Genomic DNA, 18,912 nt, shown 5'->3' with positions numbered 1-18,912 from the left:
CGGCATTTTGATGTTTAGGAAGTGACACTTTAAAAAGAGGAATTAAACACAAGTTGTCCTGGTGTTATCAGTTAACCCCATTGCAAAAACTCTCCTGTCAAAAATTGTGTTTTACGACCTATAGGTATTGATTCTTTGTTGTGTATCTATTAGGGCTGTCAGTCGATTAAAATAGTTAATCGCGATTAATCGCAAATTAATCGCACATTTTTTATCTGTTCTAAATGTACCTTAGAGGGATATCTTTCAAGTTTTTAATACTCTTATCAACATATGAGTGGACAAATATGCTTTATATGTTTGTTTATTATCATTTGAACAATGACAAATATTCTCATGAATATTAAACACAACAACCTCTGAACATTACAAATATTCGCCTCAATTCAACCTGGAACCTCTCTCATACAATAATACTGTGTGTGTGTGTGTGTGTGTGTGTGTGTGTGTGTGTGTGTGTGTGTGTGTGTGTGTGTGTGTGTGTGTGTGTGTGTGTGTGTGTGTGTGTGTGTGTGTGTGTGTGTGTGTGTGTGTGTGTGTGTGTGTGTTCACACCTCATACATTGGAGCTATGTGCAGCTCAAGGCATATATGCTCGAACGTGTGCTGCCTGGACGCTGCAATCATGATGCGCGCACTATCCGTGCTGAGTGTGCTGACTTTTCGTACAATGTCCCACTGTCTGGCTACCTGCATAAAGTCAAGTGCTCGGCGCAGTTGTCGGCGAAATGTCATTGAAACAGCTCCTTATATCCGTTAGCGCAGCTAGCTAGCACCAGATGCTAACAACAACAACACGTAAGGTGTGCCTCGCTCGCGCGAGTCGCGCCACACATACACACTCCCTCCCGGTCCTCCCGATGGCCAGTCCGGGCCTGCCAGTGAGCGTGGAAGTGTGGTCTGCCACAAGCGGGCGATAGGAGCGGGGCTGTCAGCATCAGCTTGTAGATGGTATTTTAAACTCGATGCGCTCTGAAACTACGGCGGCCGAGGACAAAAAATACACATGCGTTAATCGCGTTAAAATAATTAGTGGCGTTAATTTTTTTTTGCGTTAACGCGTTATTAACGCGTTAACTTGACAGCCCTAGTATCTATAAAAGGCTTTATGTTACTTAAAGTAGGGCGCTCACTGACTAGGAGGACGGCATGTTTGCAAGCATTAAACGATCTCAGAAGAATAAACATACACTATATAGACAAAAGTATTGGGCCACATACAGGAGCTTTTATGACATCCAATTCCAAACAGACGGCATGGCTAGGTGCTTGATTTTATACACCTGTGGCAATGGGACTGAATTAAGCACCTGAATTCAATGATTAAGAGGATGATTGGTGGCCCAATACGTGTACAATACTTTCTATATAGTGCATGAATGTTGTTTGGTTGACTCATCGCTTTCTAGACAGAAACATTGCGTCCTGATTTTAATCCGTGACGCCACACGTTTCTACTCACCTGCTTTGTAAAGTTTGGATTTGCAGATTGTCTCGACCACCGATTGCTTGATCTTATCCAAGCTGCCGAAGTTGTTCACGGTGAACAGCCTCTTTGCTGCTCCCGTGATCTGCAGGAGCTCCAGATCGTGGACGTTTCCAATGCTGATAGCGAACACCTCGATGGACAGAGCCCGGAGATGATCGGCGGCATCCTCAACGTCGTCATCAGATTCCCCGTCTGTGATCAGCACCAGATTCTGGGAGATCCCGGCAGATCTTCGGCTGCCACGTGACGCCTCGAAATAACCCCTGATGGAGTCCAGGGCCTGTCCGATATTAGTGCCTCCACCCCTCTGCGTCATGCTCAAGATGTTCTTGTTCACGACATCCTGGCTGTAGAACTTGTTGAGGTCAAATTCGTCCTGGAACTCGCTGTTGAACTGGGCGAGCCCGACACGCACTAGATTCTCACTCACTTTGAAGCTGCTCACTAGATCTGAGGTGAACTTCTTCATGATGGTGTAGTCCTCCTGTTTGATGCTGCCGGACTGATCGAGCAGGAAGACCAGGTCGGCCTGCTGTTTCTCACAAACTGCAAAAGCAAAAAGAGGTTTCTACATAGCTAGTGAATAATCAAGTATACAAAAGGCACACTTCAAGTTATTTTAATACATTCTCGCCAGCTTACAACAGTATTTCTCAACCTTTTTGTGTTGCGACATCCTGGAATACTACGGTTGGTGTACGTAACCAACCCTAATGCAAACGCATTGATTGTTTATACACTTTCTACACATTCAGTGGTAGATGCATGTGATTACTGTGTGTCCCCCCCACAGCTAAACAAGATTATATAACTGCTAGAGGTGATGTCTTGTTAAAGGCTTTCCCGATATAAAATATGTGTTTGTAGATTAAAATATGTTGTTTTATTTGTATCTCGAGACCTACATTTTTTTATATCACTACCCCCAGGTTGAGAACCACTGACCTAAAACACTGAATTGTACTGTGGTTTAAGGTTTCTGTGGCCCTTACCCGTCATTGCCACTGTGAACACCATCTAAATTCCCAGCTTAGCCTATGAATACAATCCCAAATTGCTCTAAAGACATAACTGGCTGATATTTCCCAGTGGTTTGAAATAGAGTAGAAGTAGAAAGTAGAACAAATGTACTTAATACTAAAAAAACACTTAAGTAAATTAACTCAAATTTGTACTTAATTAGGGAGTTAAGGTACTTAGTTACTTTCTATAACCGCACATGCCTATTACCTTGCTTGGTGGTGTCACAGAGGACTTGAGAAATGTTCTTGTACAGACTCTCCAGGGCCTTGAAGCTATCCACGTAGAAAACTTTGGAGGAGTCGTTCCCGGCCATGATCTCCAGCTGTGTCTTGTTGGCTCCTTCAACTCCGATACTGAAGACGCTGATCCTGTTTTCCCGCAGAGCCACAGACGGCTCTACCAGACTGTAGAGATCTGTGGCATCCCCGTCCGTGATCACCATGAGGATCTGAGGCACGTTGAGGTCCGCCCGGCCGCCATTGTCTTTGTTGAAGAACGGTAAAGAGTACTTCAAAGCCTTGCCGGTGTAGGTGTCTCCGGACGGGCGCTTCAGCTCTTGAATTGCTTTGAGGACCTCTCGTTTGGAGCTATACTGTTTCAGAGTGAACACGGATTTGTGGGCGGTGGAGTAGAGGATGACCCCGAAGCGCGTCAGATCCTTGCCGACGATGGTTTGGTTCACCATGGACGACATGAACTTCTGCATGCTTCTGAACTTCTCTAGGGTTATGCTCTTGGAGCCGTCCACCAGGAAAATAATGTCAGCTTTTTCTGTCTTCTTACAGTCTGTCAGGAAATTGAAACACAAATCGGGTCAGAAGGCATGTTAAAAGGAACTTTAAAGAACTACTTACTGTACGTTATAGTGAACCTATCAATCATGTTCTTTGGTGTATTTTGTATGTTTTCCTTTTATGTTATGGAAGTTACCGAAATGATCTGCTATTGTGTTGTCCTACCTGTGTTTGTACAGAGCTCCAAGGCCAACTCGTTCTCCAAGTCCTTCAGAGCATCAAAATCCCACTCAGTGTACGTCCTTTTTGCTGAGCCGCTGATCTCCAGCAGTTGGTTGGTGTTGGCGTCCACCACTCCGATGGTGTAGACCACCACTCCCTTATTCCTCAGAGCCAAGGCAGGTTCTTTGACCTCGTCTTGTGCCAAGCCGTTTGTAATCAGTATCAGATTCTGCCTCATGTCAGGATGCCCTCCTCTGGCCGCATCGAAATACCTTGAAACCTCATTAATCGCCTTTCCTGTGCTCGTACCTTCATTCATCTGCTTCATATCATCAATGGCTCTCGAAATGTCAACTTTGCTGTAGTATTGGTTGAGGGGAAACTCCAGATTGTAGCTGGTACTGAACTGCATGACACCGACGTGCACTTTGTTCTCCCCGATGGTTGACTTACTGATGACAGATTTCATGAAGTCTTTAATTTTCTGAAACTCTTCCTCATCGATGCTCTCGGAGGTGTCAGTGAGGAAAAAGATGTCGCCCTGTATGTCTCTGCAGGCTGTGGACAAAGTAGCACTGTTAGTGTTGTGGTCCACCTTTCAATGCTTTACTTGTTGTAAACGTGCCCATTCATGGAGTTCAGCCATCTAATTTACATTTTAATTTCACATTTCCCCATGCCAATTCCATTCCAACTCGTGTCAAACTAAATATTTGATAGGTTGTAAGATATCAACTTAATACAGTTTGTTCGTAGAGCTCGTCTTTCAACTCAACTCCATTATTGCAAGTTGCAAAGTCAACAATTAACAGTGTATGAAAAAACTAGCAAAGAAAACCCCAGAGATAGAGGACCTTGGCCCGAGATTTATTCTGAGCTAATTTTCCAATATTTCTGACAATTTCTAGAACAGCTAACATACAGAGAATTGCTGAAATGCCTTTTTAAACCCTCGTCCAGTTGTTCTTACCCTCTGGAGAACAGATGTCGGTGACAATGTCGTCCTTGATCGGCGTCAGAGCATCAAAATGATTGACAAAGAAAGTCCTCTTGGGGTCGCCGGCGATCTCTTGCAGCTCGACTGGATCTGCACTTTTCACCCCGATGGCGTATACAGTGACTCCCTGCACCCTCACCTGTTCTGCAGGAACCTTCACCTCATCAACGGACTTTCCATCAGTGATCACCACCAGGTACTTTGGGACTTCGTGACCACGCGTGACCAGCGCTCGATCATAGTGTGGGACCATGGAAGTCAGTGCTCTTCCTGTTTCTGTCCCGCCTCCTATTTGTCTAATTGCCTTTACGGCATTCTCCAAACTCTTCACATCTGAGTGTGCTGTCAGATCAAACTCTAAATCTGGGGAATCTGCGTATTTCACAACCCCTATGCGGACATGTTGTGGCCCAATGCGGAAGGTATTTAGAAACTCAATCATGAACTTCTTCATGTCCTTGAAGTCGTTGGGGTAAATGCTTCCTGATTGATCGATGAGGAAGAAGATGTCTGCTTCATCCTTTTGCACGCAGCCTGGAAAAGGAAAAGCAAAAATGTTGTTAGGTATATGACAAAGCTTATTATGGTTTGGCCTATTGAAAGAACTTGCACACTTCTTGCTGTTTTGAGTTTGTATATTCATGGTGGATTGAACTTATTAAAGCTAAATATGATGTGATGTAATGTGTTTAAATCAGTGGTTCGCACCTTCTTTGATGGCATTTCCTCTGACAGATATTGCTGACCGGAGGATGTTTTGGCACAGACTTTTCTGCAGGCTCTGCTCCAGAGATTTCAGCTTGGCAAAACTGTCCACGATGAACTTGTGCTTTTTCGGAGGATAAGACGCCATCTCCACCAGTTGGGCATGGTTGGCATCTTTGACTCCTACTGCGTAAACAGTGACACCGGCCCGACGAAGGCCAGCCGCCGGCGTGCTTACGTCGTCCTGCGATTCACCGTCTGTGATCACCACCGCCACCTGCTGGACACCAGAACCCTTCCTGCTTCCTTTTTGCTTGATGAAGACCTTCTCCAGGGCGAACTTCAGGGCCTCTCCAGTGTTCGTGCCGCCTCCTTGATAGGGCAGGATCTTGATGTACTTCAGCAATTCGTCCTTGTTGTTGAAGGTGTTGAGGTAGACCTGTGCGGTGGCCGTTGTGTTGTACATCACGATGCCGACTCGCACTCTGGATGGACTGACTTCCAGGCCGTTCACAATCGAGTGCAGGAAACTGCGCACGAGCTGGAAGTTGAGGGGTCCTATACTTCCAGACTCATCAACGATGAACACAATGTCGGCCAGTTTGGCTGCTTTGCAATCTGTAGAAAGGGCATGTATTATCATAGAATAATTATTACCAAATAACCATTTACCAACATTCAAATTAAAAAGACGGACTCAGACGTGGAATACTTATTGCTTTTAACTTTGTTGACTTCTTATTGCTATACTATAATAATCAGTGGTGACTGGTCATTAGGGAAAGTAGTCAGTAGTCAGCAGAAAGTATTACAAATAATGATTACAAAAAATGCAAAAAAAAAAAAAAAATATATATAAAATATATTTTAAGATCATGTTTAATCATCTGATTCGTCTGTACATTGCTGTTTTAGTCTGTGTTCTTCTAATTAGTGTGTCTACAGTCACAGTGTGTGCCTATTGAGCCGTTTTGAGCCATGTGGGACAAAACCTGATTATGCCCCTCCCTCTCACTGTCTAAGTGAACGGTGACTGTAAAAACTACACTGCGCATGCTCAGAGTATTTTCCTATTTAATGTGTGTGGCAAAAAAATAATGACCAGAGGGGCACGGAGCTGCCATCCCCACCATACGTCATCTCACATCATTCAGAGCTGATTGGCTGTAAGTACGTGTGCCGCGAAAAGTGTGGTGTGTGAAGAGGAGACGAGAGAGCTGCAGTGACGCGTCCTAAAACCAGGAAGTAAGCACAAAAAAGCAATGAGGTTTCTCCATAGGATTTTAGAAAATAGCTGGAAATAAGATCTGTGGGAAACGTACCTGTTAGATAAATGCACGTTTTGTTCAGCCGGATAACATCCACATGTCTACCCTACTTTTATAATTTTTTTATCATAAATCTATCGATTAGATTTATGATAGACTTTTGAAACTACAAGAAGATAAGGAGGACTTTTACAAAAAAGTAATAGAAATGTTTGTCCAGAAGGATAGGCAAATGGACTTCATCTTCAAGTCAAGGTAAGACCACCATTTTATTGAAAATGGGATCTTACTAAGAGAGAACAATTCAATATTTAAATGATAAAATTACATTTTTTGGGTATCCTTTTGTTGAACTGTCTGTTTAAAATTAATCGAAGCATCAGACAAAAAAAGCTTTTGAAAATAATATTATATTTTGGTTTAGGTCAAAATATAATATTTGTAAACCTGAAGAGTCAGTGCCAGTGCCTCACCAGCCATGAACCTCACTGCACGTCACTGCAGAAGCTTATATATAGACATCTAAGTTTTTTGTGCCCCACCACTTTTGTACATATAAAAACGCCACTGATAATAATTGTTTTACAACAGTTCTTCCAATAATAGATTCAGATATACTGCATATATTTTTTCAGTGGAAATTGTTATTTTCCTTTTTGGTCCTTATCTATTTCTTGTAAACTTTATTTTATGTTATTAGAATTTGCTATAAAGATATTAACATATTTGCTCTTATTTTACATTGTACTTTCTCTTACTGTGTGTATGTATTCACTATTATAGACCAAAGCTAATTCTTTGTATCTGAAAATAGCACAACTACATTTATTTTATATTGAAAAATACTTGAAATTATTTTTTAATGCAACGCACAAATTCATAAAAGACATCTCAAACTAAAGTTACGTTAAATGTGTAATGTTTGAATTCATGTTATTACCATCTAAGACAAGATCTGTTTTGTTGATGCATCAGTTGAAAGTACACTGTCAAAGCTAACAATGTAATCAAACTGGTTTACTCATTTGTCAGTAAAACATATCTGAGATCTATTGATTGCGTTTCATTAAGGCATTTGTTTTCACTTATTTTAATTACCTGCTCTTGCTTCGTATTTCTCTTAATTTGTATCTTTGTTTCTCATGGCTTTTTAAATGATTATTGTGTAATGTTTTAAAAGCCCCCCTGAAACAAGATAGCTACACTAAAGGGGCTTATTCTTGACATTCTTTCTTCATTCAGCATATGGAAAGAGACCGACTGTGAATAAATTGTTGTAAAATGCACTTTCAAAGGTGCCATAAGAACATTATAAATGACAGTAATATTCAGTCATAGTATCATTTCATTACCTCCAGTAAGAACAGTCTCCGCTTCCTCTGTTTCAAAAGCAGCCCTCATTATGGGTACAATGTTGGTGATGGACTGGTATATGTACGGTGGAGTGGCAACGATTCTCATTTCCTGCATTGATGCACCGAGGCTCAACCCAACCACGGTTATTCCAGAAGATTTGATCAGGCGGGACTCCCTATACACGGGATCATCAGAGTCTTTCCCACTTATAACCACCAGGAACTGTCGGTAGCCTTGTTCCGCACGGCTTCCCGCATTACTCGTGAAGAGGTTGGTGCTGGCGTACATCAGAGCTTTGCCCAGATTACGAGGCTCGTTGGGTTGCAGTTTACGCTGGCGGAAACGCTTCACATCATTGAGCGTCTCGATTTTGGTTTGGTGGGCATTAAGAAGATGTTCATCCTTGACGTCTTGACCGTACTGAGCCCAGCCCAGGCGGTAGGCGGACGCTCCGATGTTAAGCTGATTGGCGAGTCGGGTAAGGATGGTCCTGATCTGCTGAAACTCTGCTGCAGTCACGCCACTGTCCACCAGGAAGAAGATGTCTGCAAAACGTTCTGCCAAGGCTGAGAGAAAACACAGGAACAAGAACAGTAAGAAGATCTGCTGCTAGTGTGCTCTGTATAGAATAAAAATAAGCAATGCTTGATCGCCTAAATTACTTTAAATTGACCATCATTTTGAAAATGTACATCATTCTTCATTGAAGAAGAACATAAACTCATTAGGAAAATATTTACTGAGATAATAGATTGAGAGTTAATGTTATTTACTTACTTTTCAGACCTAGACTATGCTGCTTATTGGGTGGTTGTTTTCTTATGAATATTGTGTTTGCAAGATAAATAACTTTGTAATCCTTTGCCTTACCTTGCTTCTGATCCTCCACTGAGATGCACACAGTTTTCAGCAGACTGTCTTTCAGCGTCTTCAGAGCCGCGTAGTTACTGATGGAGGACAGGAAGCGCTCTGGAGGCCGGTTGGCGATGGACTCGAGCTCCTGCAGGTTGGCTGCTCCCACCCCGATGCCAAACACGATGACTCCCTGTTGCCTCAGGCGCTGGGCGGGTGCGATCACATCGTCCGTGGAGTCTCCATCCGTGATAACCACAGCGATCTGAGGCACTCTTTGGCCGGCTCTGCTCCCTGCTTCCTTCGTGAAATACTGCGTCCGGAGGAAGTCGATGGCCTTGCCTGTTTCTGTGCCTCCTGTTCGGTAGGGAAATGTGTCCACCGCCTCCAGCAGGGATGTCTTGTCCATGTGATCCTTCAGCAGGAACTCCTGGTAGGTTTCATCGCTGTACTGAGCCAGGCCGATACGAACCTTGTCGGGTCCGATGTCGAGTCCTGTGACGACACTTCGGAGAAACTGTCGCACCTCCGTGAAGTTACTGATGCCGATGCTGGAGGATCCGTCCACCAGAAAGACCATGTCCGCCACGCTGGCTTTGGCACATTCTGGACAGGAGGGAGAAAAAAACTAACAATAATTGAACACTTAATGCCTTTTATACATGTTAGGGTCTTACTGGTACTTTGTCCATCATGTACATTCTCAAGAGGGACTTCATTCAAAAAGGTTTGACATTTTTGTTTTGGTCTTGTGAATAACACTTGGATTGTGAAGAAAAGGAAGGGATTAAGCCAAACAAATGGAAGTGCGCTGCTCTCCTGCACAGCGTGTCTCGGTAGGCTCCATTCTTCTTTTTTTCCCTTCTGTTTGTGTAAATATTGTCTAAATTTATTGCGTATGTATGAAATGTCCTTGTGCATGACTATGCTCTCTATTCTGTGACTTATATTTCTAAACTGTGAACCACATCTGGTACTGCAACACAGCCTCTTATGTCAACACCAAGCAACTTATGCTGTTTGATATTGAAAGGACGAGAGGCATTCAGAATGGCCTACAATAGTGCAATACATATGTATGTGCAATACATACATTACATACAGGGCTGCCCCTGGCCAAACTGGGGTCCTAGGCCAATTCTTTAGATAACAATTTGAGATAATTGAGCATTCGAAGTCTTTATTATTTTGGATGAGGATTATAACTTACATTATAACTTTATCACAATTTTTTTTTTAAACTTCCATGGTTTAATGTGATATACCTTTTTTATTTGTACATATTAATCATACATGCTACATATATTGTAAGGAGTAAAGAAAGGGAAAAAATACATATCTTTAAAATGTTAATTTAATTTCTGATTTCTTTTTTAGACCCCAATTATTTCTCGGGTCAATTTCACCTGAACGGTACCAATGGCTGCAAAATGTGAAGTTAACCCTTATGTTGTGTTCGGGTCTCCCGTGACCCGTTTCAAGTTAGGGTTAGTAATGTGTTTGGGGCCATAAAATACAGTTACAACAGGACTGTACGGTTATGAATGCATAATAAGTTAGTTATGATGTAGTTAAAACAATATTGGATGATAGTCATTATTTTTGAGTGTTTTGGACTGAGATAAATCATGGGTCAAAAAGAACTAACCCTAACCCTTGCGAACACAACACAATGGATAATACAAGGGTTGAAGAGTAACAGGGTGAATAAACTGAGCACTTTACCTGTTGAGGTGTGTTCTCCTTCAGCCTGGAGGCCTGAGGAGAAATCAGAAGATAAGGTAAACAGAGTTTTCTATCATCTCAGGAACACGTCAGTGAACTCACTCTGGAGTCATTTCACCAGTTTACTAAAGCTGAGAATAACACGTTCATACAGAGAAGTCACATATTCAGAGTTAAAGCAACAGTTCAGATTAGAGAATATGCTCCTTCAAATGAGTCATGGTGCGCCATCATCACACTGACACATGTTCTACAGCAACAATTACATTAGGAGGAACCACAGAGGATGCTGCCAGTTCCCACCTTCTGCTGTCTCCTGAACGCCTCACTCCCCTATCACCAGGGTTGGGAGGGTTACTTTGTAAATGTAATCAGTTACTGATTACTGATTACATGGCTCTGAAAGTAATCCGAATACAGTTACAGTTACGTGTCTTAAAAAAGTAACGTAATCAGATTACTTTTAGATTACTTTTGGATTACTTTCTTTTTCCATCACAGATGGGTATGTTTTGGTGAACAGGAGACGCAAAAAGCAAAAGGAAACGTGTTTTTACTGTTTTAATGGCTTATCAAGAGCACAACTGAAACATAACATCTGAAACGATGTAACAACATAATACACTTTTTGGGGATGCAGCTTGGGATGTGAGGAGTGAGGGACACGGCTTAGAACGGGCGTGTCGCCTTCTGTCCTGCCAGTGTTGGCAGGACATGAATTAAAATGTCGAACTCGGACTTCATTTTAAGGACATTTCGGCCAGGGGTGTAGAGCTATATTTGTTTAAGCACCGGATTGGCACTTCATGAAATCTCTGCAGCACCAGGAGGCAGCGGGAGGGTTAACTCAGCCTCTGAGAAGAGGAGCGCGCAGTGCCTTTCACGCACCGCCTTCACTGTGCTTACCTTCAGAATCATTAGAAAGGCTAAAGAGCGACCGCAGGCTGATGTGTTTTAACCACACACACCTCTACACACACACGGTTTAAACGCAGACTTTTGTTCCTCCATGTCTCGTTGTTATTGTTTCACTGAGCGGACCCGTGAATTTTATTCAAACGCTCCCTTTTTTGGTCCATCTGCGGCAGTAATAGGTTTTGTGCGCTGTGATGATTCGGCTGTACCTTTAGTAATGAATATTAAATGTTGTGAGGAAATCTTTCCACCAATAATTCCAATAAGTATTCCAAAATGTATTCACTTCAGGTTTACAAAAGTAACTGTAATCAGATTACTCGTTTTTCAAATGTAACGCGAGCTGAATACAGTTACTTGATTTTTGTATTCTGATTACGTAACGCCGTTACATGTATTTCGTTACAACCCAACCCTGCCTATCACTAACTGCAGACATTAACTAACTGACCCGCACCTGTTTTAATATGACCTGGTATACAGTGGAGCAATGATGTCCTATTTCTGTAGTGGAATCTAAAGGCAGCATCTCCCTAATTTTTCTTAATGTTTGTGTGTGTGTGTGTGTGTGTGTGTGTGTGTGTGTGTGTGTGTGATTGTGAGTGTTAAGTGATCGTTTTTTTCATTTTAAAACCAACGCTTTCTGCCAATCAGACTAAGTAATGTCAGATTTTCTAAATAAAATGTAACAGACATTTCTGCAGATTTGTGATAAAGTGTAAATGTTTTCCCAGATATTTCATATTAAAGGCTTATTTTAACTTTATATAAAGTGATTTTTTTCTGCCCAAAAGTGTGGAGTTTATTACAGTTTTTTTAATTGCTAAAACACATTTTTTGACAACAGGGCTAATTTTTTAAAACCACTAAACACAATTCACAAAACCACACACCCAAAGTCCAAACACCTCATATATCTTCCAAAATGAAGCACTGCACTCAAAACTACTTACCAAAACCAAGCTTTTGCACCAAATGGCACACACTTCACTTATGGAGAATTTCCACTGCAGCACGTAGCACGGTTTAAGCGTGCCCTGCCAAACCCGGCCCGTTTTTTTTTGCTTTTCCACTTGGGGTAGTTCTGGCTAACGGGTACTTTTTCACCTTTTTTCTGGCCCTCCAAAATTGAAGTTCTTTCCGGGCCAACAACCGGGCTGAATATGCTAAACTAGTGAGAGAATCGCTGGCAAGGGGGCTACAACTACAACAAGATGAACATATTTTACCGTTATTTAATTGTAATACACGTTTCAAAATGATGCCGAAGTAACAACATACTGATACCGGTTAGTAAAAACTGCTTCGACAAGTCTGCAGACAGACGGCAGGCGAAAAACCTTTTAAAATACGCGTTTTCTAAATGGGGTTCGGCTAAGCTAACGCAGTATATGCTCCGACCGTCCACACTCACAACAACGGCCTATACAGACATAAATAAAGCAGCGACTGTATTCACCATGACACAGACAGTCTGTGGTTTGTACTTGTTTAACTTTTGTCTAGTTTCTGAACAGATATGAGGAGCTGTGAGCTCTGAGTGCTAACAGCTAACGGCTGATGTTGGTTTTCTGTAGTTCGCATTGAAGATGACATTACATTACATTACATGTCATTTGTTAGCCGCTTTTATCCAAAGCGACTTACATACATTCATTACTGTGGACAATCCCCACAGGAGCAATTTGAGGTGAAGTGTCTTGCCCAGGGACACAACGACATGCTGACTGCAGTGGGACTCGAACTTGCTATCCCCTGATTCGAAGTCCAGCACACTATCCACTGAGCCACAGCCTCCCTCAGATGACGTCACGGCTCCACCTACACTGTGTTACTATAGTTACTGCCCCAGCTACTAAACTGTAATGGAAACGCAGCATAAAGTGAGCCTGGCCTACCAACACACTCTCACTCCCTAAGCGTCCAGGAGCGACGCTTGGTCAGGGTTCCGTGGCGTCCAGTTGTGACGCGCCTAGGCTCCTTCAGCTTCATAAACGGACGCAAAGAGCTTTCAACTGATTACAATGTATTCCCATCGGCAGCGGTATTTGACGCTTACAGGGTTGCCAACTTTGGGTACCTGGCTGGAGTGAGATTTTCATATCATGGGTTTAATTCGGTTTAATTACACATATGCGCACGAAATGACTGCTATCGTGTCAGCAGCGGGACCTTAGCATATATATAGGATATATATACAATATATACAAATACACAATAATGGACACAGACTATAAAGGGCACAAAGTTTCATTCACTAATGAAAGTCAAACATGTTTGTTTCCACTGTTTTATTGTGTGCCTGTCGCGATAAGCAATTAATTGACTTATCGTACGATAAATAAAAATGAACTCGATAATTTTTATGACCTCGATAAATTGCCATTTACATGAGGATGTGACTAGCAGTTTGAAAGGATGTACTTGAATTATTATTATATATTATCATTATGTCAGTGGTCTAAAATGGTCATACAACGGTGCCGACAATATTATCGTTTATCGCAATAATTTCTGGGAAAATGTATCCAACAAAATTAATTATAGTGAGAGGCCTATACATGAAACACACACACACACACAAATCTACAGACTTACTCCAAACTGCCAAATATATTAATTAACACACTCTCACTCTCATATACTCTTTGACTCTATTTTGGCCTAGTAGAACAATAAGCAGCAGACTTTTACTTTGTTATAATTTCTACTGGATCTTAGATCTGCGCATGCGCAATACGGGTCGGCAGTTGCGGCTCCAGAATATTTTTGTTGGGTAATCTATGGTAGGGCTAACCCTTGTGGTGGGGCTCAAATCAGTATTTGCAATGTAATTACATACACGCTCCCCCCGACAGTGAAACGCCACGCGTGAGGTTTAGATTATTTCCCTGTCTCAATCCAAATTGAACAGTATGAAATAAAAAGGCACATTTGTCTTGTAGTAAATAAAAAGGGTGACCTGGAGCCAATCCTGCAATTTCCCCACAGGTGAAAGAGTTGACATGCTGAAGACCCAACCCCTGCAGGGGGGTCTGGGGGGATTCTCCCCCAGGAGATTTTTTAAAATACTAACATAAAATACACATTCTGATACTCTCTTGAGAAGAAAAATAAATAAATCTATTACTACACATTTAAAAAAATAAATGCCATTTTTGTTTTGTGTTAGTTTGTTCTGAAAGCTGAACCTGCTGCTCCTCACAGAGAGAAGAGGCTGTGTGAATTACTTTACATTGTGGATAAGGGTGGATAGCCCCCATTGTTCTGTGTGTCAAAATGAAAGACAGCCCACACACCTATCAATCATCAAACCGTGGGGTCTTATTTACGTGTTGATTTCTATCAACGCGTAATGTTGTATCGATGTATAGAGATGTACTACCGCAAAAGTATTCTCCGTCGGGACTTCCTGCAACAACACCACGCCGTTATCGTGATTCTGATTGGCCAGAAGACATTATCAAAGATGTTCTATTGAGAAGATGATCACTACGTGACAAAAGTTTTCAAAACCGTTTCTAGTCTTCGGTATTCTTGTTTTTGGCGTGAGAATAGTTTGGGCAGCGTGAGAGCGTGAGATTGAGAGTGAAAGCGTGTGTCACACGCCAGATGCGTGAGAGTTGGCAACCCTGCGCTTATGGAAGCACGGCATTCGTTTGTGTCGGAGGCTGTTAAAGGCAATGTGAGCGTCCATTCCCATTGGATAACGGAGAATTGTACACCCGGAAGTAAGTATTCCCCTTGCTGTGGATTGATTTGACAGTGATATCTCCACTACTCATCAACTCAAAAACACCAGATTATCCTTGTTAATTAAACGACATTGATAGGTTTTAGTGTGTGTGCAATGCTTTTGTCACGTTTTCCCCTTCAATTCTGAGAAACAAGTCGTTTTCTATGAGTTTTGGATGGCCGAAGACATTACATTACCCACAATCCTCTGTAGCAACCATAGACTGTATACAACAATTAAATAATACATTATTCCGAGTGTGCTTGCTTTTCTCTTTGAAAGTCATCACATAACGGCATTGTAATACACGTTTCGGCTGCATTAAATATGACATATCTGCCGTAGTTAACTCTATGTATAGAGCCCTGATGACAAGACTTCTAGACAAACAGGAACTGCCGCCAAAACTGAAAACTTGACGTGGATCTTAAATATATCAGCAATTAAACAACATCTTACATTTCTTTTCACACAATACGTCTCCTTGTAGTATCAACACTAATTCGGATGACTTTTATATTTGATCCAATTGGTAGATAGGCTGTATTTACACCATAACGGTGCACAGCTGATAGAAAGGGACACCTACTGGTTAAAGCACGTTATTGCATTTTATAATTTTATTATTAGATATTAATAGGAGGATGTGCAAAACAGACAAACTAATAAGGCTTTATTTAAACATTAAAGAATACTTTAGGCTAAGGTCTTCTTTTGAATAAGAAAAAAGCTTTGGGGGTATAGAAGATGAATATGGAGAGATGAAACCCTCTTTGATGGTCACACATGCAGAGCACACAGCACACACAGTGACATTTGTATCTACAGATAAATATTAAGCCTGACAAAGTACTTAACGTCTAATATATTGCTTTCCTGCAATGTTAACTATGTTGAAGCACTTATTTTAACTGATATTATACATATGTATTATACTCTTATAAGATGTATGTAGATAGTATAAGAAATGTGCAGAATATGACAATGTAATGGTGGAGGTACACACATATTGATAGATGTCTTGTAATGCACTGTTGAGGAACCTGCGTCCCAAGTTTTCATTCATTGCATAACTACACCGTAGTTGTGTATAATATGATATGTCAATAAACCTTAGAAAATCTTGAAATCTTGAATGGGATGTGCAAAATAGTCATTATATACAGTCTTTAATTAACTATTAGTAGAGAATAACGACGAGTAAAGAATATACTTTATAGGGATCCTATTAATATCTAATAATACAATAATAAAATGCAATAACGTGCTTTAACCAGTAGGTGTTCCTTTCTATCAGCTGTGCACCGTTATGGCGTAAATACAGCCTATCTACCAATTGGATCAAATATAAAAGTCATCCGAATTAGTGTTGATACTGCAAGGAGACGTATTGTGTGAAAAGAAATGTAAGATGTTGTTTAATTGCTTATATATTTAAGATCCACGTCAAGTTTTCAGTTTTGGCGGCAGTTCCTGTTTGTCTAGAAGTCTTGTCATCAGGGCTCTATACATAGAGTTAACTACGGCAGATATGTCATATTTAATGCAGCCGAAACGTGTATTACAATGCCGTTATGTGATGACTTTCAAAGAGAAAAGCAAGCACACTCGGAATAATGTATTATTTAATTGTGTTATACAATCTATGGTTGCTACAGAGGATTGTGGGTAATGTAATGTCTTCGGCCATCCAAAACTCATAGAAAACGACTTGTTTCTCAGAATTGAAGGGGAAAACGTGACAAAAGCATTGTACACACACTAAAACCTATCAATGTCGTTTAATTAACAAGGATAATCTGGTGTTTTTGAGTTGATGAGTAGTGGAGATATCACTGTCAAATCAATCCAGTAAGGGGAATACTTACTTCCGGGTGTACAATTCTCCGTTATCCAATGGGAATGGACGCTCACATTGCCTTTAACAGCCTCCGACACAAACGAATGCCATGCTTCCCTAAGCGTCAAATACCGCTGCCGATGGGAATACATTGTAATCAGTTGAAAGCTCTTTGCGTCCGTTTATGAAGCTGAAGGAGCCTCGGAGCGTCACAACTGGACGCCACGGGACCCTGACCAAGCGGCGCTCCTGGACGTTTAGGGAGTGAGAGTATGTTGGGCCTACCAAGGCCTAACTATACCGTACTAAGCCGTGCGAGGCCCTGCAGTGGAAATGCGCCATTAGAGTACAAGACACTTTGTCCAACCAAATACACACTGTGGTGCTTTATTGAAAGCACACTCATCTTTTCCCTCTATTTAGAGAATTCTGTATAAAGATTGTTCAAGTCTACACAAATATGTGCAGAAACACAAAAATACTGTTGTTATACTTTGATTTCTCTCCAAAACAAATCGGTGCAACTTTCCTGCACAACACATAGTTACAGTTGTGTAAATGATGCTATCGATAAATACAGTGTTGTTGTAGAAAGTTCTTACGTTGAGCCTTTTTTGAGTGCTTTCATTCTGATTGATGAGTGACCAATAAAGCAGTTGGTGTGTATGGTCATAAGGCATGTGTATTTGTTCATGGTTCATGTGTGTAGCATATTTAATGGCAGTGTTTTGAAAAGGGCAAACAAGTGAATATGTCAGATGTCTGTGTCTTACTTAGAGAACCGTGAGCAGTGTTTTGCAAAAAGTGCCAAGTTGAATTGCAGATTGGGAGCAGAGCTGAACATGTGTTTAGAGTTTTAGAGATTTGAGCTGAGGGTTTTCTCTTTGAGTGTGAGTTTAAATATTTATGCTTTATGTGAGATTTTTGTTTGTTAGCAACGGAAAAAAACTGTAACAGATTAGGGAGTGAAGAAGTCAATAAATAAATATAATAAATACTAATGAGTCTTAATGATAAAGTTCTGATCAGTCAGGATGATGTTTTAAATATGAATACAGACTGAGTGGATGCACAAGAAGCCTAACTCTCCTTTACAGTCATTCACAATAATGAACCATGGTGTAGGCAGACTCATTCAAAGATGCAACAATAGAGATCAGTGTGAATGATATAATAGAGGTGTTAGAACGTGTTAGAGGACACACACTTTGAGTTGGCTCTACACAAATATCAATGCCTTCATATAACTGAGTATAAACACACTGATGGGACGTTCAATACAACATTTATTAACCCAAAAGTAATAGAATAAAAACGTGCTGACAGTGTGTGTGTGTGTGTGTGTGTGTGTGTGTGCGGGTGTGTGTGTGTTGTGTGTGTGTGTGTGTGTGTGTGTGTGTGTGTGTGTGTGTGTGTGTGTGTGTGTGTGTGTGTGTGAGCAGGGAACAAGCAAGGCAGGCAACTGCTTGGGGCCCCGGACCAGAAGGGGCCCCCAAAGAAGGTAGATTAAGAAGATCAACAGCAACGACAACATGAAACACCCTTTAATTTACTGCAGCGACATGTCGGGAAACCCCCTCAAGGCGGCCCCATGCAAAATGCTGCTTCTTATCTCTTACGTTTTCTGGCCTTGCTCCGCTCCGGGGGGGGTGCATGTAACTTGCTGCGTGTGTGTGTGTGTGTGTGTGTGTGTGTGTGTGTGTGTGTGTGTGTGTGTGTGTGTGTGTGTGTGTGTGTGTGTGTATCCACCACCTTACAACAAAGTGCACAACATTTCACAACATTATGATGCATTCTAATTGGCTAAGGCACTTCTGTGCTGAAAACGCTGTGTTCCGATTGGCTTAGGGTTCACCCCACAGGAGTTGACCTTTGGTGACCTGGGTTACAAGTGCTCGAAAATCGTACATTAGAAAAAGGTCAATCTAATGATCTGTCTCTAATAGGAGGGCACAAAGGGTGTTGGAGCTCCCTTTGAGGTCTATCTGTGAGCGTGCCTGTTTGTGTGGGTGTGTGTAGCTGGCCATCAGTGTGTGAGCAGTTTGTTATTG

The 18,912-nt window shown here is 41.5% G+C and overlaps 1 protein-coding gene across 1 annotated transcript; it reads right to left on the bottom strand.

Annotated features, from left to right (window-relative positions):
• Positions 1-1,453: 1,453 nt before the first annotated feature.
• LOC117476209 (collagen alpha-6(VI) chain-like) lies at positions 1,454-10,617 on the bottom strand. The gene is made up of 9 exons (XM_034122584.1): positions 10,614-10,617; positions 10,371-10,403; positions 8,664-9,251; positions 7,790-8,359; positions 5,173-5,787; positions 4,438-4,998; positions 3,471-4,025; positions 2,719-3,297; positions 1,454-2,034 (listed from the first exon to the last, which is right to left on the bottom strand). Exons 1-9 carry the CDS (start codon positions 10,615-10,617, stop codon positions 1,454-1,456), a joined length of 4,086 nt encoding a protein of 1,361 aa, XP_033978475.1.
• Positions 10,618-18,912: the final 8,295 nt, after the last annotated feature.

This window comes from Trematomus bernacchii, unplaced genomic scaffold, assembly GCF_902827165.1.
Source record: "Trematomus bernacchii unplaced genomic scaffold, fTreBer1.1, whole genome shotgun sequence".
Lineage (NCBI taxonomy): Eukaryota > Metazoa > Chordata > Actinopteri > Perciformes > Nototheniidae > Trematomus > Trematomus bernacchii.
This window is presented reverse-complemented; position numbering and strand designations above follow the sequence as displayed.